The sequence below is a fragment of the Nomascus leucogenys genome, chromosome 17 (genome assembly GCF_006542625.1).
Source record: "Nomascus leucogenys isolate Asia chromosome 17, Asia_NLE_v1, whole genome shotgun sequence".
Taxonomy (NCBI): Eukaryota; Metazoa; Chordata; class Mammalia; order Primates; family Hylobatidae; genus Nomascus; species Nomascus leucogenys.
The window spans coordinates 82,557,766-82,579,229 of NC_044397.1; the positions used below are offsets into that span (position 1 = coordinate 82,557,766).

The 21,464-nt window shown below is 49.6% G+C and overlaps 1 protein-coding gene and 1 pseudogene across 1 annotated transcript; both read left to right on the top strand.

Annotated features, from left to right (window-relative positions):
* Positions 1 to 6,065: 6,065 nt before the first annotated feature.
* Positions 6,066 to 7,499, top strand: LOC105737753 (annotated as a pseudogene).
* Positions 7,500 to 10,054: 2,555 nt separating this feature from the next.
* Positions 10,055 to 11,780, top strand: LOC100596435 (interferon lambda-3). The gene is made up of 6 exons (XM_003270381.2): positions 10,055 to 10,237; positions 10,336 to 10,517; positions 10,787 to 10,864; positions 11,124 to 11,273; positions 11,374 to 11,457; positions 11,555 to 11,780. Exons 1-6 carry the CDS (start codon positions 10,228 to 10,230, stop codon positions 11,651 to 11,653), a joined length of 603 nt encoding a protein of 200 aa, XP_003270429.1. The 5' UTR covers positions 10,055 to 10,227; the 3' UTR covers positions 11,654 to 11,780.
* Positions 11,781 to 21,464: the final 9,684 nt, after the last annotated feature.

Here is a 21,464-nt window from a genome sequence, read left to right on the forward strand (position 1 = left end):
GACTACAGGCGCCCGCCACCACGCCCGGCTAATTTTTTTGTATTTTTTAGTAGAGACGGGGTTTCACCGTGGTCTCGATCTCCTGACCTCATGATCCGCCTGCCTCGGCCTCCCAAAGTGCTGGGATTACAAGCGTGAGCCACCACGCCCGGCCTGATATTTATTGTATACAAGGCAAGGAGGCAGGGTAAGGAGTATGAGTCATCTCAAGTGATTGATAAGGTCACGCGAGTCACGTGTCCACATGACAGGGGGCCTTTTCCTTTGTGGTAGCTGAGGCGGAGAGGGAGGACAGCATACGTCAGCAGTTTTTCTATGCACTTATCAGAAAGATCAAAGACTTTAATACTTTCACTAATTCTGTTACTGCTATCTTCTAAGAACTTAAGAAGAGGATCCAGGTGTACAGGCGGAACATGAAAGTGGACAAGGAGCGTGACCATTGAAGCGAAGCACCACAGGGAAGGAGGGGTTTAGGCCTCCGGATGACTGCGGGCGGGCCTGGCTAATGTCAGGCCTCCCACAAGAGCTGGTGGAGCAGAGTGTTCTCTAACTCCCCCAGGGAAAGGGAGACTCCCTTTCCCAGTCTGCTAAGTAACGGGTGCCCTCCCAGGCACTGGCGCTACCGCTAGACCAAGGAGCCCTCAAGCGGCCCTTATCCGGGTGTGACAGAGGGCTCACAGTCATGTCTTTTGGTCACCTCTCACAGTGTCCCTTTAGTCCTGACTCTGTATGGCCTGGTTTCTCCTACGTTATAATTATAAAACAGAAATTACTATAATAATAAAACAAAGAGTAATACTACAAACTAATGATTGATAATATTCATATATAATCATATCTATATCCTATTTCTAGTATAACTTTTCTTATTATAATTATTTTCTTTATTATACTGGAACAGCTTGTGCCTTCAGCCTCTTGCCTCGGCACCTGGATGGCTTGCCGCCCACAGCATGTGCCTGTGGTCTCAGCTATGCTGGAGGGTGAAGTGAGAGGATTGCTTGAGCCCAGGAGGTCAAGGCTGCAGTGAGCCATGATTTTGCAACTGCACTCCAGCCTAGGTGACAGGGCAAGACTCTCAATTTTAAAAAATTTATATATGTGTGTGTGCGTGTGTGTGTGTGTATAATAATGAAGTAGTATGTAACCTTCTGGGATGGGCTTTTTTCACTCAGCATAATTCTCTGGATATTCATCCAAGTTGTTGCATATATCAATAGTTCATTCCTATTTGATGGTATATATTTGCCAGAATTTGTGTAACCATGCACCTTTTGGAGGACAACTGGGCTTTCTAGTTTGGGCTATTACAAACAAAGTTGCTATGAACATTTGCAAAGCAAATAACTATGTTATTGCATGGACATAAGTTTCCATTTCTCTGGAATAAATATCCAGGCATACCATTCTGGGCTGACTAGGAGTTGCATATTTAGTTTTACAGGAAACTACTGAACTGTGTTTCAGAATGGCTGCACCATTTTTCCATTCTCACCAGCAATGTATGAGTGATCCAGTTCCTAGATCATTTTTGAGTTATACTCACAAATAAACGTTCTCCAAAGCTTTTTGTTATTTCTTAAATTCCTGAAGTAGTGTTTCTAACAGACTAGGGGTCTCAAGCAGTGGATCACAAGACACATTTCTATTGGGACAGCATTAAATTGAATTTTTTATTGCACATAACCTGCACCATGGCGCTCAGAGCTGGATCACTGATTGTCAATAATTTGCATCTGGCACTTTCCTCCAACCAATCTATGGCACTCCATTCTTTCTGCCATTACTAATTTTCCTTCTAGTTCTTCAGTCTTTGGACATATATAATTTTATCTTGGCCTCATGGTATCTATCAGTTAGGACACTTTTGGTGGTAAATAACCAAAAACTCAACTCATGCTGGCTTGAACACTGGAGAATTTATGAGCTTACAAAACTGAGAAGCCTAGGGTTAGTGGTGAGGCTTCAGGTTAAGTTTGATCTAGCAGCTTAAGAGATGAGTAACCTCCCAGTTGGTTTTTTGTTTGTTTGTTTTTTGAGATGGAGTCTTACTCTGTCACACAGGCTGGAGTGCAGTGGCATGATCTCGGCTCACTACAACCTCCGCCTCTAGGGTTCAAGCAACTCTCCTGCCTCAGCTCCCTGCGTAGCTGGGATTACAGGTGCACATCACCATGCCTGGCTAATTTTTGTATTTTTAGTAGAGATGGGGTTTCACCATGTTGGCCAGGCTGGTCTCGAACTCCTAACCTCAGGTGATCTGCCTGCCTCGGCCCCAAAGTTCTGAGATTACAGGCATGAGCCACAGCACCCAGCCTCCGTTTGTTTGCTTGTTTGTTTTTAAATATTTCAGGTTTCCCTTATGCTGATGAGAAGCCTGTTTACTCTTGTAAATCCAAGATGGGTCTAGCAGCATCCCGGGCTTCAGGCTTCAGGTTTTATTTTTCTTCAGTAGATTAAAAAAAAAACAGCATCTTTTTCCCAAGATGTTCGGGACTGAAGATCATTCTGATTGAACTGGATTAGGTCACATGCCCACCACAAACCCAATCACGGTGGCTAAGAAGACAAACTGATGTAAATGGCTACAGCTAGATCACATACCCCATCCCAGGGATGGGGAGGGGGTTAAATCATCTTCCCAAAACTATTTAGCTCCCCAACTGAAATGGGGGATCTCAGGAAAGATTGGGGAGAGGTGATAGAAGCTTGGAAAATATACTCCATGGACACTTTTTGAAATCTCTTTTTTTTTTTTGAGACAGGGTCTCGCTCTGCCACCCAGGCTGGACTGCAGTGGCACAATCTCAACTCACTGCAACCTCTCCCTCCCTGGTTCAGGCAGTTCTCCTGCCTCAGCCCCCTGAGTAGCTGGGATTACAGGTAAGTGCCATCTGATTGGCTAATTTTATTTTTAGTAGAGACGGGTTTCACCATGTTGGCCAGGCTTTGCTGGTTCTTAAAACCTCTATGCCTTTGAATAGGAAAATATGCACTGGCAAACCATAAAATAATTTTCTCATACTCATGCTGAGGAAGACATATAACCATGAAAAACAGTCACTACTTACCCATAATTATCAAGATTTATATAAACCTAATTAGAATTAATTAAAAGTGGTCTCAAGTAGGAAGCGTGCCTAAGGCTGGATGCAGTGGCTCACACTTGTAATCCCAACACCTTGGGAGGCCAAGGCAGGAGGATCGCTTGAGGCCAAGAGTTTGGACCAGCCTGGGCAACATACTGAGATCCTGTCTCTACAAAAAATTTAAACACTAGCTGGCATGGTGGTGCATGCCTGTAGTCCCAGCTATGTGGGAGGATCGCTTGAGCCCAGGAGGTTGAGACTACAGTGAACTGTGATCATACCACTGCACTCCAGCCTGGGAACAGAGCGAGACCGTATCTCAAAAACAAACAAAAAACATATGTAGGCTATTCTGTGTGGGATAGATCAGTCATACAGATGAGAGATGGCAGAGTATTGCCAATAATAACCGAGGGAGCCTGGGATCAAATCCCCATTTCACACCTACAAGCTGTGTGAGCTCGTGTTTCATTCATAACCTCTCTGTGCCACCGTTCTTTCTTCTATAAAATGTCAGCCAATAACCAGTCAACTACCTAACAGTTGCTGGGGAGAAAAAAAAACACATATTTACATGAGAAGAGCTTAGAATGGAGCCAGGAAGTGCTGAGTAAATATTAGCTATATATATCTATCTATATCTATATATATAGATATAGATAGATAGATATACAAAACAGTAGTTGAGAAAAACATGTTTGTAATTCCAATTTTCAACAGCAAACTAACAATATTAAGTGGTAAACAAATAAATATTATATTCATATAACAATATGAAAGCCAGAGACAGCTCGTCTGAGACACAGATGAACAAAAACCAGAGAGAGGGGGCTAGGTGCAGTGGCCCACACCTATAATCCCAGTGCTTTGAGAGACCAAGGTGGGATGACAGCTTGAGGCCAGGAATTTAAGACCAGCCTGGGCAACACAGTGAGACCCCCATCTCTACAAAAAAAAAAAAAAAAATAGAAGAATTATCTGGGCATGGTGGTGGGTGCCTGCAGCTCTGGCTACTGAGGGACTACTCAAAGCTGAAGCAGGAAGATCCTTGGAGCCCACAGGATTGAGGTTACAGTGAACTGTCATCTCACCACTACACTCCAGGATGGGCCCAGAGACAGTGAAGCCCTGTCTCTAAAAAAGAAGAAAGAAAAGAAAAAAAAAAAGAAGAAGAAGAAGAGAAGGGGGAGTATTCAGGGTGTAAGCCAAAAATAAAATTCTAAGTCCCCCCTCAACCATCTGAATGGATCCTGTCCTCTCAGCCAAGGGCATTCCAAAGTTAACCTGAAAAACCAGTTCGGGCCATAATTGCAAGGGGGAGTGGGACATGCCTCATCATAGCCTCCTTCCTTTTGGAATTACTAATAGAAGAGACCTTTAAGTCTGATTTTTTAAAAATTACAATCTATTTTCTCTGAAGCCTTCTACCTGGAGGCTTCATCTGCACACACACTCAAGGTAAGTAAAACAGGATATCTGAATAAGATAGGTGGATTGTGTCAATATCAATATCCTGGTTGTGGTATTGGACTGGAGGTTTGTAAGATGTTAGTTACCACTGGGGGAAACTGGGTAAAGGGTGCACAAGATCTCTGCATTTTCTTCCCTTCCTTCCTTCCTTCCTTCCTTGGTCTCCACAACCCCTTATGGTAACCCAGACATTCCTTTCTATTGATAATAACTCAACCAATTGCCCATCAGAAACTCTTTGAATCCCCCTATGACTTGGAAGCACACCCTGGCTTCCCCTTGTCCTGCCTTTCTAGATGGAACTAATGTACATCTTACGTGTATCGATTGATGCCTTATGTCTCCCTAAAGTGTATAAAATCAAGTTGTGGGCCAGGCATGGTGGCTCACGCCTGTAATCCCAGCACTTTGGGAGGCTGAGGCGGGTGGATCACCTGAGGTCAGGAGCTCAACACCAGCCTGGCCAACAGGGCGAAACCCCGTCTCTACTAAAAAGGCAAAAGTTAGCTGGGCATGGTGGTGCACGCCTGTAGTCCCAACTACTTGGGAGGCTGAGGCAGGAGAATCACTTGAACCTGGGAGGTTGTGGTTGCAGTGAGACAAGTTCGCGCCAGTGCACTCCAGCCTGGGCAATAGAGCGCGACTCCATGTCAAGAAAAAAAAAAAAGTTGTGGCCCGACAACCTTGGGCACATGGTTCTCAGGATCTCCTGGGGGCTGTGTCACAGGCCATTGGTCACTCATATTTGGCTCAGAATAAATCTCTTCAAGTGATTTTTACAGAGTGTGACTCTTCTCATTCATTGACAAGGGAAAGAAAGATACAAAGACAGGGACAGACAAACAGAAATGTAATGAGAAAACAGAGAAAGATGAAGGAGACAGCATTGGAAAGCCAGTTGTGAACACCCGAGGGCAGGCATTTAAATGATTTGGTAGCTCTGCCAAGCCTGTAGCTTCAAAGAAAAGGAAAAAGTGTCTGGGTTCATTCCTAGAGTACAGAAGAGAGATCAGACAGAGGCAAAGAGAGACAAACAGATGTCCAGAAAACAGACACAGGCAGTTGGCTCAGGATAGAGAGTTGGAGGCCAGCCATCCCTGGCATAGGCCCACCGTGGGTTAAAGTCTTCACACCCCGACTGGGATCCCAGAGGCCTGGGGCCAGAAGTGACCTTCCGAAATCTTGTCCGGGACGGGGACCGGCTGCAAACCCTCTCAGCCCTGCACATAAAAGCCAGCATGGACCGTCGAGGCACTGTTGCCCAGGTGGAGACTGCTCCGGACGCCTCTCAGGGGACAGTGGCCGGCAGCACCTGCTGCAGCACGAGGCAGAGAGGGTGCACTGCAGGAAGAAGTGAGGGCAGAGGCCAAGGCGAGGAGGGGCCGGCTCCCGCTCTCTCTCCCGCTGTGTGTGCTGCGCCTCCCCTGTGAACCTAACCCAAGGCGGGGGACCGGACGCATGGGACCCTCTCTTTGGCTTCCCTGACGTCCCTCAGGAGCAGAGATGCGACCGAGTGTGTGCGCCGCGGTGGCCGCGGGACTGTGGGTCCTGTGCACGGTGGGCGCGGCGACCCCCCGGCTCTCGCACTACCGCTCACTGCAGCCCCGGACGCTGGCGGCGGTCAAGGCGCTGAGGAACCGCTAAGTGAGTGACCGCCCAGCCCCTGCGCCCCCCGGTACACTGGCCCCGCCGGGTTCCCACACACCCGTCGCTGTCCCGAGGGGTCCTGCGTCCTAGCGCCCAGCAGGCGCCTCTTGTACGTCAGAGCCCGCAATTCCCACCAGGAGACCCCCACAGTCCCCGTCGTCAGCGCGAACGCAGGCTCAGGGTCAGTCACAAAAGGAGCCCTGCAAGGCGGACTCGGCTCCAGGTCGCGGACGCAGGGCTATGCCGGGGGAGCGCGGGGTGCAATTCAACCCTGGTTCACGCCTTCGGGGAGCTCCCTGGTTCAGTATACGACAGGCACGACCGTACGCTGCCAGTACCCATCCACGTCCAGGAATCCCATACTGTGCAGAGGTTAGGGGCCCTGGCGAGGGGGGCCCAGCCGTACGCGATAAGCGTCGTTTGTCCCGCAGGGGGAAGAAGCGCTGAGCTGGAGGCCGCGCAACTGCTCCGTCCGCCCCAGGAGGGATCCTCCGCGGCCATCGGTGAGGCCTGGGAGCGGGCGGGAGAGGCATGGCCTGGGCGCGGCCCCCTCTAACGCCCTCTCCTCCCCGCAGTTCTGCGCTCGGCTCCGCCACGTGGCCAGGAGCATCGCGGACGCCCAGGCAGTGCTCAGCGGCCTGCACCGCCCGGAGCTGATTCCCGGCGCCAGCCGGATCCTGGAGCCGCTGGCAGCCGCAGGGAGGGACGTGGCGGCCCGCGTGAGTGACGGCCACGGCCCGCCGCCCCTCGCCCCAGCCAGCTTCTCTGCATCCTCAGGCCCACGGCGAGCCCCAGCGCTTTGCGAATCTGTCCTGCTGAGCGGAAAAACCGATCCAGACCCAGGTCGGATCCTCTGGGTGTCCTCAAATCCGGGCTCGGGTCTGCGGCTGGGAGGACCACGGGCAGATGCAGAGAGGGGCTCCGTCCTTCGCCTTTTCCATTTGCCTCGCGTCCCACCTCCAGCTTGAGCTGGCACGGCCAGGCTCCTCCAGGAAGGTCCCCGGGGCCCAGAGGAGGCGTCACAAACCGCGGAGAGCGGTGAGTGCAGCAGGCAGTACAGGGTTACCCTGCAGGGAGGACCGAGCGAGGTTGACACGGACATGACTGAGGCTGGGAGCGGCGGGATTGGAGAGGTCTTCTCGGGAGGGAAGAGCCTGGCTTAGCGCAGCTGCCCTCCCTCCCGGGCTCCAGGACTCGCCTGGGTGTCGCGAAGCCAGCGTGCTCTTCAACGTCCTGCGCCTGCTCGTGTCGGAGCTCCGTTTGGCTGCACACTCCGGGCCTGGCCTCTGACCCCGCCCCCTCCGGCAGCACGGAAACCTCCACGCCATTGGCTGCTGAAAGAGGCCCCTGTGGCCCATTGGCCTGGCCAGGTGAGGATCTCAGCCAATGGGTGCTGAGGCACGAGAACTTCTTCGCAGCCTTGGGCCTGACTTGGATCCACTCTCTCATATAAGAGGAGCGGGTCCTTCTACAGGGAAGAGAGCACAGTTCTCCAGGAAGCCACGATATTTCCTCGGGTGCATTGTACGACCCTCCAAGGGTTGCTATGGCAGGAAGAGACTTGAGCTCTGGAAACCGTGGCTGACCCCCGGCAACAGGGACCAGTTCCTCCTTGTGTGGTTACCAGGACACCCCCAACACCAGGTCCTGACCCCGGATTTGTAGCCCCACAGCCAGCTTTGAGATTCTGTGAATCCGTGACTCTTGGATCCGGCATCTAAGGGACACCAATCCATGAGGGATTTGGTAGTGAAAAGCCCAAGAGTCCTTAACTGACTGTGGTTCTTTGGATTCCCTTACATGTGTTGTTTATATTTGTGAAGTTCCTGTGCATTTGCTATTCTGTCTCCTGGTTTAAATTTATTGCCAGTTATTAAACAGTGTTTTGATTGAATTGGTTGTTTTCCGTATGATGATTGTGAGGTGCACCTTACAGCAAAAAAAGAGGCCGAGCCAGGGACTCAGGTGGCCTGAGTTTCAGTTCTGACCCTGCCAGTTAATTACAGTGGAATTCAGGGCAAATTACTTTTCTGAGCCTGTGTTTCCTCACCTATAGGATGGGTGAGTATACTTGCCTTGTGGAGGAGTAGTGTACGTTGAGATCACGTTTTAAACTCTCCAGCTGAGGTCCTGGTATGGTCTTAGTGAGTGGATTCTATTAAGTAATCACTCACATAAATACACAAACAATTGTGTTATTAATTTTTTCTCCAAATCTGTGCATTAGCAATCTGTGTTGCTGAATGCACCCCTCCTTGCCAAGGTGACCACGGCTAGTGAGGGTCAGAACCAGGTTTGAACCCCAGACCCTTCAGCTCCAAGACCCATGCTCTTCACCACTGCCTGAACTTCCCTAAGAAAGACAGCACCCATGTGGTGTCCTTCAAGTCCTTCGTCACACCTCAATTCTTGAGCAGCGCCTCATATTCCTGAGTCCTTCCTTGCCCGGGCAATTAAGAAATATTGGCCTTGGCTGGGCTCAGTGGCTCACGCCTGTAATTCCAGCACTTTGGGAGGCCGAGGAAGGTGGATCATGAGGTCAGGAGTTCGAGACCAGCCTGGCCAGCATGGTGAAACCCTGTCTCTACCAAAAGTACAGAAATTAGCTGGGCATGGTGGCACATGCCTGTAATCCAAGCTACTCAAGAGGCTGAGGCAGGAGAATCACTTGAACCCAGGAGGCGGAGGTTGCAGTGAGCTGAGGTGGTGCCTCTGCACTCCAACCTGGGCAACAGAGCGAGACTCCATCTCTCTCGCTCGCTCCCTCTCTCTTGCGCTCGCTCTCGCTCTCTCTCTCTCTCTCTATATATATATATGCCTCTGGCTGGGCGCGATGGCTCATGCCTGTAATCCCAGCACTTTGGGAGGCTGAAGAAGGCGGATCACGAGGTCAGGAGTTCAAGACCAACCTGGCCAATATGGCAAAACCCCGTCTCTACTAAAAATACAAAAATTAGCTGGGCGTGGTGGCGCGTGCCTGTACTCCTAGCTACTTGGGAGGCTGAAGCAGAAGAATCTGTTGAACCCAGGAGGTGGAGGTTGCAGTGAGTCGAGATCACGCTGCTGCACTCCAGCCTGGGCTACAGAGCAAAACTCCATCTCAAAACAAAACAAAAAAAGAAAGAAAGAAATCATGGCCTCTGAGCACAGTGGCTCATGCGTGCAACCCCAGCAATTTGGGAGGCCGAGACAGACAGATCACTTGACGTCAGGAGCTCGAGACCAGCCTGGCCAATTGGTGGACTGCCATCTCTACTAAAACTATAAAAATTAGCTGAGAATGGTGGCACGTGCCTGTAATCCCAGCAACTTGGGAGGCTGAGGCAAGAGAATTGTTTGAACCCAGGAGGCGGAGGTTGGAGTGAGCCTAGATTGCACCACTGGACTCCATCCAGCCTGGGTGACTGAACATGACCCTATCTCAAAAAATATGTATGTATTTATATTGGCCAGGAGTGGTATCTCAGGCCTGTATTCCCAGCACGTTAATAGGCTGGGTGAGGAGGATGGCTTGAGCCCAGGAGTTTGAGGCTGCAGTGAGCTGTGATCCTGCCATTGCACTCTGGTAACAGAGTGAGACCCTGTCTTAAACAACAACAACAAAACCAGAGCAGGTGGAATCCTCTTGGGAACACACCTTCCTGTAGGTTACCCCTGAGTCTCCATCAGTTTCTCTTTCCCTCCAGCTGCTCACCTGGCTCACTGGCCCTGCCCTGCTCTGGGCTTTCCCAGCCTGGGGCTCCCCTGGTGGCCGGTGTCTTACCTGAGGCTGTGTTTTCACTTTTCCTACATCAGCTGGGACTGTCCTTCTGTCAGGGATAAAAGCTGCCCCATGGAGCTCAGGCAGGAATTACATCCCAGACAGAGCTCAAAACTGACAGAAAGAGTCAAAGCCGGGACACAGTCTGAGATCCGGAAGAGGGGACTGAAAAGAACAGAGACTCCAAACAAGACTCAAACAGACCCTGGGTGACAGCCTCAGAGTGTTTCTTCTGCTGACAAAGACCAGAGATCAGGAATGAAACTAGGTGAGTCCCACATCTCTGTCCGTGCTCAGCTCCTGCAGCCCCTGCCCTCAGGGGGCAGCCTCCCCATCCCCTCAGCTCCCTTTCTCTCCGTGACACAGACATGACCGGGGGCCACATGCCATTGCTGGTGCTGATGGCCGCAGTGCTGACCGTGACTGGAGCAGTTCCTGTCGCCAGTCTCCGCGGGGCTCTCCCGGATGCAAGGGGCTGCCACATAGCCCAGTTCAAGTCCCTGTCTCCACAGGAGCTGCAGGCTTTTAAGAGAGCCAAAGATGCCTTAGTGAGTCTCCCCCTGCCTTCCTGCCATGGACTAGCCTCCACCCCCACTCCAAGGGTCACCATGCTTTCCCACTCCCAGCTTCCTTCACTGGGCTAGCCTCCACCCTCCTACTGCAGGGACTGACTCATGTTTTCCTGTAGAAGAGGGTCCTCTACCATCCTCCCAGCAGTTAACCTCCCCTATCCTGTTGTCAGCCATCCTCCAATCCCATCAGAGTGGTCTAACCTCCACCCCTCCTGCTGGGGCTAACCTGTGCCTTTGCTGTCTAGGAAGAGTCACTTCTGCTGAAGGACTGCAGGTGCCGCTCCCGCCTCTTCCCCAGGACCTGGGACCTGAGGCAGCTGCAGGTGAGAGGGGGAGTCAGGCCCACCCCTGCCCTCCAGGTGCCACTCATCTGGCTCTGTAGTGGCCCCTTCACCTTCTCCTTCTCCCTTGTCTCTCTCTCTTCTCCTCACACCTGCTCCCCCTTCCCTCTGCCCCCACCTGACCACACTGGCTGTGCCCTCTCCCCTGTGCCTGTCACCTTCACTTGTTCCTCTCTATCCTCCTCCCCCAACCTGTTCCCCTCACCTGCCCCCTCACCTGCTGTTTCTCACCTCTCCTCAGGTGAGGGAGCGCCCCATGGCTTTGGAGGCTGAGCTGGCCCTGACGCTGAAGGTTCTGGAGGCCGCCGCTGACACTGACCCAGCCCTGGTGGACGTCTTGGACCAGCCCCTTCACACCCTGCACCACATCCTCTCCCAGCTCCGGGCCTGTGTGAGTCATCGGGGCCCGGGCACCCAGGTCTGTGGGCTCTGAGCAGCGTCCTTCCCCTGGCCAAGGCCCCGGCTCACACACCGCCCTCCTCTGCCCACAGATCCAGCCTCAGCCCACGGCAGGGCCCAGGACCCGGGGCCGCCTCCACCACTGGCTGCACCGGCTTCAGGAGGCCCCAAAAAAGGTGAGTGACCCGGGAAGAGAGGGACTGGGGTCTGGGGAGCCACTGGGAGGGAGTCCAGACCCTGGACAGCCCCTGACCCATCCCCTCCTCCCTACAGGAGTCCCCTGGCTGCCTCAAGGCCTCTGTCACCTTCAACCTCTTCCGCCTCCTCACGCGAGACCTGAATTGTGTCGCCAGCGGGGACCTGTGTGTCTGACCCTCCCACCAGTCATGCAACCTGAGATTTTATTTATAAATTAGCCACTTGTCTTAATTTATTGCCACCCAGTCGCTATTTATGTATTTGTGTGTGTAAATCCAACTCACCTCCAGGAAAATGTTGAAATAAACACTGAGGAAAAGACACTCATGGCGTGGGACTGTGTGTGTGTTGGTGTGTATTTCCTTTGCGTTGCTGCCGTAACAACGCTAAAAGTAGCGTCTTCCAAAGACACACTTGATGAGCTGGGAGTCTGCAGGTCAGAGGCTTGCTGGCCCTGGCCGGTTTCTCTCCTGTGGGACTCAGAGGCTGGAATCCAAGCGTTGCTGCTGGGCTCTTACTGGGGGCTCTGAAGAGAAACTCTTTCCAGGGTCAGTCACATTGTTGGCAGATCACTGTTCCTTGCTGCTGTAGGACTAAGGTTCCTGCCCCCTCCTGGCTATGGGTCCATCCTGAGCTGACTCTGCTGAAGGGTTCTCCACTCCTTTCACTAAGCTAACCTCTACCCTCCCTGCAGTGGGCTATCTCATGCTCCTACTAGAGGGGCTGATTCATGTCCTCCTGCAGTGGAGGGTCCTCTAACATCCTCCCGGGAGTTAAACTCCACTATCCTGTTGTCAGCCATCCTCTAATCTTACTGGAGTGGTCTAACCTCCACCCCTTCTGCTGGGGGCTAACCTGTGCCCTTGCTCTCTAGGAAGAGTCGCTCCTGCAGCTGGATGGCAGGTGCCGCTCCCGCTTCTTCCCCAGGACCTGAGGTCTGAGGCATAATACATAACGTATTCTATCCCTCATGACAGTGGAAGACAGAATAATTTCACTGCCCTGAAAATCCACTGTCCTTCCCCATTCATGCTTCTCTGGCTCTCCGTGATCCCTGCCCATGGGCCCTTCCAATTTAGAGCCAGCAATGGTGCTTCAAACCTTTCTCATGCTTGGAACCTCTCTGACCTCTCCTGCTACGTTTCTCTTGTACTTCCAGCTAGAGAAAGTCTTCCATGTTTCAGGGCTCAGGTGATTAGATTGGCTTCCAGGGTGATCTCCCCAGTGTCAGTCCACACGCCATAATCGCATCTGCAAAGCTCCTTTGCCAAGTAACATAAGGTACGCACAGGGTCCAGGGATGCGGTGCTGGGTGACTTTAGGGTGGCATCTTTGGCCTCCTACAGTGTGTGTATGATTGTGCTTCTGATTGTGTGTCATTGTAGTTATGGGATTGTGTGTGTGTCTGGTCTACCTGAGAGTGTGTGAGGGATCGTTTAGAATGCACTGTGCTATAAGTAAAGTAACGGAAGCTAGCAATGCCTTGGTAATAAGAATTTTCATCAGCATCCACGGTGAGACATCTAGAACAGCAGGTTCATTGAGGGCTGTGCTATCCACTGGGGTCCCCGGGCCACATGTCACTATCGAGCCCCTGGAATGTAGGTGGTGCAACCTAATTTGTGCAGTGAGTATAAAACAAACCCCAGAATTTGAAGACTTACTGTGGGAAAAAAATAACGTAAAACAGCTCAATTATAATTCATATATTCATTAGATGTTGAAATGATAGCACTTTGGATGTATTGGGTGAAATGAAGCATCTTTAAAATTAATTTAGAGCCTGGATGCGGTTGCTCAAGCCTGTAATCACAGCACTTTGGGTGGCTGAGGTAGAAGGATCACTTGAGCCCAGACTAACCTGGGCAACATAGCAAGATCCTGCCTCTATAAAAAGTTAAAGAATTGGCTGGGCGTGGTGGCACAAGCCCATAATCCCAGCTACTGGCGGAAGCTGAGATGGGAGGATTGCTTGAGGTCAGGAGTTCGTGACCAGCCTGAGCAACAGCAAGACCCTGTCTCTTGCGTGATCACATCTCACTGCAGCCTCAAACTCCCGGGCTCAAGCGATTCTCCTCGGCACCATCCTCCACCCACTGCAGCCCCTCCCGGAACTGGGATTACAGGCTTGAGCCACCGGGTCCAGCCCATTCTCTTTCCAAGAAGCCCCTGAATTGTATAAGCAAACAGGAGGTCTCACTAACCCTGGATCGGCCCCCACAAATGAGGAGGACAACTTGGATCAGGGACCCCTGCTGAGTAGAGTTGTCTGAGCTGCTGGAACAGAGTCCCCCAAATACAGTGATCGTGAATTACAAACCACAGAGTGTCATTCTCCACCAGCTCCTCCTCCCAAGGTGAGCGCTCCCCCTGGCAGGATGGCCCCACCCAGTCATCCAGGGGCCCTGGTTCCTGGCAGTTCTGTGCTCCACAGTCCCCGGGTCCGGGCTCCCTCACCATCTTCACCCACCGGACCTCACGGCAGCCTTGAAAATCCTACGGACCCTTCACAGGACAAAGGAATCCAACTCTGATTGTAATACAGTGATCAAAATATTTTTCCACACTGTGACATAGCAATTCATGTGCTTCTTCATTAGTGCATTAAGTAAAAAATCACCTGTGGCAGCTTTAATAACCACTGTGACTTAGAAGCAGAGATGAGCATAAATGATATTTCAAGGCGCCTGCTGGAAGATAACGTGATAGGAAATGTCTGTGATTTCTTTTGGTGACAAAGTCACAAGTTCTGCTAACACTGTTGTGGTGCGTTGCCTGCATTTGTAATGGATTCGTGCTAGACGGAAGACTGGTCCCCAGAGATGTTCCTGATCCCTGGACCTGGGAATATGTTATGTTCCATAGCACGAGGGACTCTGCAGATGCGAGTAAGTTAAGGGTTGGGGATGGGGACGTTATCCTGGGTTGTCCACCTGGACCCAATGTCATCACGAAAGTCCTCATAAGAGGGAGGCAGGGGGTCAGCATCATTAGCGGAAGATGTAACCACAGAAGCATGAAGTTGGAGAGATGTCAGGAAGGCAACAGGGACCAATGGATGCCAGACACCTCCAGAAGTTGAAAAAAGGCAAGGAAAGAGATCTCCCCTGCAGCTTCCAGAAGGAACCAGCTCTGCTGATGCCTTAAGCCTCATGAGTGGGATAGAAAACACCAGTAGAAGAACCACCTGGCCACCTGAAAATCTTGAGAAATTATAAATCACTGGCAATTGTGGCGGGGGGCTGTTGTTTTGTTCTTTTTGGGGTTTCTTTTGCTTTTTTGAAACAAGGTCTCACTTCTGTGTGCAGCTTGGACCTAAGCAGCTCCAGGACAGGTGTACGGGACAAAGAGTGGGTCATCAGTTCAATAAACGCCAGCCCAGCCAGGTGCAGTGGTTCAAGCCTGTAATCCCAGCTCTTTGGGAGGCCGAGGTGGGTGGATCACCTGAGGTCAGGAGTTCGAGACCAGCCTAGACAACATGGTGAAACCCCGTATCTACTAAAAATACAAAAATTAGCCAGATGTGGTGACTCGTGCCTGTAATCCCAGCTACTCAGGAGGCTGAGGCAGGAGAATCACTTGAACCTGGGAAGCAGAGGTTGTAGTGAGCCGAGATTGCACCACTGCACTCCAGTCTGGGTGACAGGGAAAGACTCCATCTCAAAAAAAAAAAAAAAAAAAAAAGCAATGAAATAAGTAAATAAATAAAAGAAAAAGAAAACACTATCCCGAGTGAAAGAAGCCAGGCACAAAAGACCACACATTATATGATTCGATTTATATGAACTATTCAGAATAGGCAAATTTGTAGAAGAAATTCACAGAAAGCTGGCAAGTCACAGTGGCTCACACCTATAATCCCAGCACTTTGGGAGGCCGAGACCAGCAGATCACTTGAGGCCAGAAGTTCAAGGGCAGCCTGGCCAACATGGCGAAACCCCATCTCTACTAAAAATACAAAAACTAGCTGGACGTGGTGGCGGATGCCTGTAATCCCAAATGCTCGGGAGGCTGAAGCAGGAGAATCTCTTGAACTTGGGAGGTGGAGGCTGCAGTGAGCCAAGATCGTGCTGCTAAACTCCAGCCTGGGTAACAGAGCAAGTCTCCATCTTAAATAAATAAATATATAAATAAATAAATAAAAATAATAATAAACTGTTCAGCCGAATTAAATTTAAAGAAGTTCAATTGAGTAATGAATGATTTGTGAATCGAGCAGCCCCCAGAATCACAGAAGATTCAAACTCCAGTGCAGTCTCGTGATCAGAACAAATTCATAGACAGAAAAAGAGAAGTGACGTATGGAATTGGAAGTTTTGTACAGAAACAGCTGGATTGGCTGCAGGTTGGCGTTTGCCTTATTTGAAAACAGTTCGAACACTTAGCAATCTATGACTGGTTGAAGTATGGCCGCTGGGATTGGCCAACCCTCAGCTATTGTTACGGGCACATACTCCTAAATTAGGTTTTCAATCTTGTCTGCCTATTAAGCTAGGTTACAGTTCATCCATAAGGACTCAAATATAGAAGTACGGAGTCTCCTTCTCAGGCCATATTTAGTTTGCTTTAACAGCTTCATAACCTGCCTCTCTGCCCTCGCTGATCATCTGTGAACTTCCCAATGCCCTTGACTGCTCAAATTAGCCAGTGTGGACTCTGTGCTAAGAGCCCTGACCTATGCAGCCAGGAATGGGCTCTTCATTCATGAAACGGCAATGCAGGTTAAGCACAGTGGCTCATGCCTGCAGTCCCAGCACTTTGGGAGGCCGAGGCGGGGGCATCACTTGAGCCCAGGAGTTTGAGAGCAGCCTGGGCAACATACTGAGACCTCATCTCTACAAAAAATATAAATAAAAATTTTTTAAAAATTAGCCAGGCATGGTGGCACCCACCTGTCGTCCTAGCTACTCAGGAGGCTTAAGCGTGGAGGCTCGCTTGAGCCCGGGAGATAAGGCTGCAGTGAGCCATGATCATGCCACTACACTCCAGCCCTGGTAACAGAACGAGACCCTGTCTCAGAAAAAGAAAGAAAGGAACAGCAATAAGGCCAGTGTAGAGGAGCTGCGGGGGGGAGGGTCCAGACCTCCAAGAGCTTTCTAAGGGAAGGCAGGGGTTGGATATTTTTTTCTAAGCAGAATGGGAGCCACAAGATGGTTTTGAATAGATCAGGGATGTAATCTTTGACTGTAGGTGGGAAAGAGGGTGTGGGAGTGGGGGGTGACCAGGAGGAAGCCGCTGTGATCATCCAGGCAGGAGGTGACAGTAGACAGGTAGACGAGATGTATGGGGAGGGTGAGAAGTGGTTGAATTTGGAAATGCTTTGAAAACACAGCCAGCGGGACTTACTGATGAATTGAAAATGATGTGGTATTGTGTATGCGTGTGTGCACATGTGCATGCAGGCGTGAGAGAGAGAGAAGGATGGCCTGATGGTTACAATGAAGCCTCAATTTCATCAATGGAAAAGGAGAACAATACTCACGATCGAGGCTTGTTGTGGGGAATCTATATAATTGTGGGTGTAAAGCACTTAGCACATTTCATGAAATATAGTCACTGTCATCACTATTCATTATGAGATGTGTTCTAAGGTGAGCAGGTCTGTGCAAACCTATCCCCAAAGGCCAAGGGAGAAAGAGGCTGACAAATCCAGTTTCTTTTTTTTTTTTTTTTACCTTCTTCTCTTTTCAGACAGAATCTCCTATTGCCCAGGCTGGAGTGCAGTGGTGCGATCTCGGCTCACTCTGCCTCCCGGGTTCAAGCAATTCTCCTGCCTCAGCCTCCTGAGTAGCTAGGATTACAGGCGCCCACCACGACGCCCGGCTAATTTTTGTATTTTTAGTAGAGATAGGGTTTTACCCTGTTGGCCAGTCTAGTCTCAAACTCCTGACCTCAGGTGATCCGCCCGCCTTGGCTTCCCTAAGTCCCAGGATTAGAGGCGTCAGCCACCACGCCCGGCCGACAAATCCAATTTCTTAGAAGGAAACGTTTAAGAGGAATTCACAAACCGAAGCCATGTCTCAGGAGGCCCTAGGAAGAGAGAGTGGATCCCCCACACAGTTACCCCACAAATGTAGGGCTCATACACTATAGGAAATTTGCCTCAAGGCAGGATTTATGGTAAGTATGTGTTTATGATAACATAAAGGTTATTTTGAACTAAGGGCAGGATTTTTGTAAGTACATGAAAATAGAAATCTTAGAGGCATTCCCAGAACGGGAGTTAATCAGAAGTCAACATGGGCCTGAATCTCAGCACTTTGAGAGGCCGAGAATGGAGGATCGCTTGACCCCGCAAGTACAAGACCAGTCTGGGCAACATAGCGAGACCCTGTCTCTACAAAAAAATTTAAAAATTAGCTGGGTGTGGTTGTGCATGCCTGTAGTCCCAGCTACTTAGGAGGCTGAGGTGGGAGGATTGCTGGACCCTGGGAGGTCAAGATGCAGTGAGCCATAATCGTGCCACTGCACTGCAACGTGGGCAACACAGCAAGACCCTGTCGCAAAAAATAAATAAATAAAAAATAAAAAAGAAGTCAAGATGGCAGATTAGCATCCAAGATGGAGTTACTTTAGTCTCCCCTGGGTGTGTTTGTCGTTGTTGTTGTTGTTGTTTAAGACGGAGTCTTGCTCTGTTTCCCAGGCTGGAGTGCAGTGGCATGATCTCAGCTCACTGCAACCTCCACCTCCTGGGTTCAAGCAATCTCCTACCTCAGCCTCCCGAGTAGCTGGGATTACAGGCACGCGCCACCATGCCCAGCTAATGTTTGTATTTTTGGTAGAGACAGGGTTTCACCACATTGGCTAGGCTGGTCTCGAACTCCTGGGCTCAAATGATCCACCTGCCTCGGCCTCTCAAAGTGCTAGGATTGCAGCACCTAGCCCACTGGGTGTGTTTGAGACAAGTCAACCAAACCCATCATGTTTCTTCTGGCAGCTCCCGCAAAACTGTACATGTGTCCCCCAAGATTCCAAGAAAGACCTCCACCATGCCCCAGTTGCTTCAAAAACATCTGCCCCCAACTCGTTTGTGCTTTCACCACCGCTAGGAAACAGCGGCGACTCAGGGTGATTTCCTCTCCTTTCACCATTCTATGGGTTCTGAGGTTTTTCCAGTCAGGGATCTCTTTCTAGAAGAATTCCAAGCTCTCTGCGCTAGCCTCCTTTCTGTTTCTCTTTCTAATTCAGTCTGTCCTCTGTCATCTGACCACCGCCTATCTGAGCTTCCCCAGCCCTGCCCTGGCAGCACATTCCAATTTCAGGAGGTGTATTTGCTTTTCTTCCATCAGCTGGGGTTGCCCAATCCAGTGGTTCATGGCCCTTGCTTGCTTCATAATCACCTGGGGAACTCAAAAGATGTCTGGCCTGCAATCCCAGAGATGTGAGTGGTCTTAATCATTACATTCTATCAGTGATTCCTAAACTTTAAAGCACATCGGAATCAGCTAGAGTCTTGCTAAACCATAGAACCAACCGCACTGGCACCACCTTGGCAGAGTGTTAGAAATACTGAATCTCAGGCCCTAGCCCAGACCCACTAAATCAGAAATGTGCAGGTTAGGCTGGCACAGTGGCTCACACCTGTAATCCCAGCACTTTGGGAGGTGGGGACGGGGAGATTGCTTGAGCCCAGGAGTTTGAGACCAAACTGGGCAACATGGTAAAGCCCCATTTCAATAAATAAATAAATAAATAAATAAACCATGTGTTGTGATGTGCACCTGTGATCCTAGTTACTCGGAAGGCTGAGGCAAGAGGATCACCTGAGCTCAGGGAGGTCTAGTCTGCAGCAAGCTGTGATTGTGCTACTGCACTCCACCCTGGGTGACATAGTGAAACCCAGTCTCAAAAAAAAAAAAAAAAAAAAAAAAAAAAAAAAAAACAGAAAAAAGAAAAAAGAAAAGAAGTGTGCACTTTAACAATATTTCCAGGTAATTCTACACATGTGAAAGTTGAAGAAGCACTGGGCTCAACCCCTGACTGCTGTGCAGCTGGGGGTAGACCAGGTGGAGTGGGCCTGCTGGCTTGCCCTGCAGAACCTCAGATCCCACAGCCAGATCCCAACCCCACTGTAACCTCCATTTCCTACACAGCCTTCTCTGAACGCTCCTCCCATCTCTGCCTATGGAGCATAATAATAATAATAAATAATATTATAATAACAAAATGGCAAATGTTTATTTGGTGCATCTCCTATGCAAGGAATTAAATGAATTAAATTAATTCATTTAATCCTTACTACCACCTTACGATGTAGGTCTTACAATTAGTCCCACTTTACAGATGAGGACCCAGAGCATCGAGAAGATGCATCCGGCCAGGCGTGGTGGCTCACGCCTGTAATCCCAGCACTTTGGGAGGCCATGGCGGGCAGATCACAAGATCAGGAGTTTGAAACCAGCCTGGCCAATATGGTGAAACTCCATCTCTACTAAAAATACAAAAATTAGCCAAGCATGGTGGCATGCATCTGTAGTCCCAGCTATTCGGGAGACTGAGGCAGAAGAATTGCTTAAACCTGGGAGGTGGAGGTTGCAGTGAGCCGAGATGGTGCCACTGCACTCCAGCCTGGGCAACAGAGTGAGGCTCCATCTCAAAAAAAAAAAAAAAAAAAAAGAAGATGCATCCAGCCGGGCTTGGTGGCTCACAGGCAACATAGCCAGACCCCTGTCTCTACAAAGATAATAATAATAATAATAATAGCCAGGCACACCTGTAGTCCCAACTACCTGAGAGGCTGAGGCAGGAGAATCACTTGAGCCCAGGAAATGGAGCCTGCAGTGAGCTGTCATCACACCACTGCACTCCAGCCTGGGCAATAGAGCAAGACCCTATCTCAGAAAAATAAACAAAATATCATAGACTTACAAGAAGCTGCAAAAATACCACAGAAACATTTCCCGTATCCCTCACCCAGCTTTTCCTAATAGTAACATCTCGCATAACTATAGTAATTCTCAAAACTAGGAATCTGACATTGTCACAATACTATTCACTCGACTACAGACTTTACCGGGATTTCACCAGTTTTTGCATGCACTCATTTCTTTCTGCATGTCTTTGTGTATAATTCAGTGACAGTTTATCACAGGTATAAATCCCATAATCAAAATACAGAATTGCTTCCTTACTACAAAGAAATGCAAAAGTCACACCTTTACAGTCACATCCTCCCTCTCCTTCTCTTACCCTTGACAACCACTAATCTGTTCTCCAGCTTTGTAATTTTGTCATTTCAAGGATGTTATATAAATGGAATCACATAGAATGTCACTTTTTTTTTTTTTTGAGACAGAGTCTTGCTCTGTTGCCCAGGCTGGAGTGCCGTGGTGCAATCTTGGCTCACTGCAACCTCCACCTCCTGGGTTCAAGTGATTCTCCTCCCTCAGCCTCTTGAGTAGCTGGGGTTACAGGCGCATGCTACCATACCCGGCTAATTTTTTGTATTTTTAGAAGAGACAGGGTTTCACCATGTTGGCCAGGCTGGTCTTGAACTACTGACCTCGTGATCTGCCTGCCTTGGCCTCCCAAAGTGCTGGGATTACAGGCATGAGCCACCACGCCCGGCCAGAATGTCACTTTTTGAGACTGACTTTTTTCCCCACTCAGCAAAACATGCTTAAAATCCATCCAGGTTGTGTGTATCAATAGTTGAATCCTATTAACTGCTGAAAGTAATTGTGGTTTTTGCATTGTTGAAATTTGTCATTTGATATTGGAATACATTCTTAAATAAATGTGATTATGTTATACATCATTTTAATGTCCATTTCTTGCTTTATTTTTTTTGCTAATGACATCACTTGCTGTTTATTTTATGTTTACTTTATGGAAATTATATTAGGAAAAAGGAAATTTGAGCAAATTTTCTTATTTGAGTTCAAAATAGGTTGTTAAGCAGAGGAGACAAATCGCAATATCAACAACACATTTGGCACAAGAACTGCTACTGAACGTACAGTGCAGTGGTGGTTCAAGAAGTTTT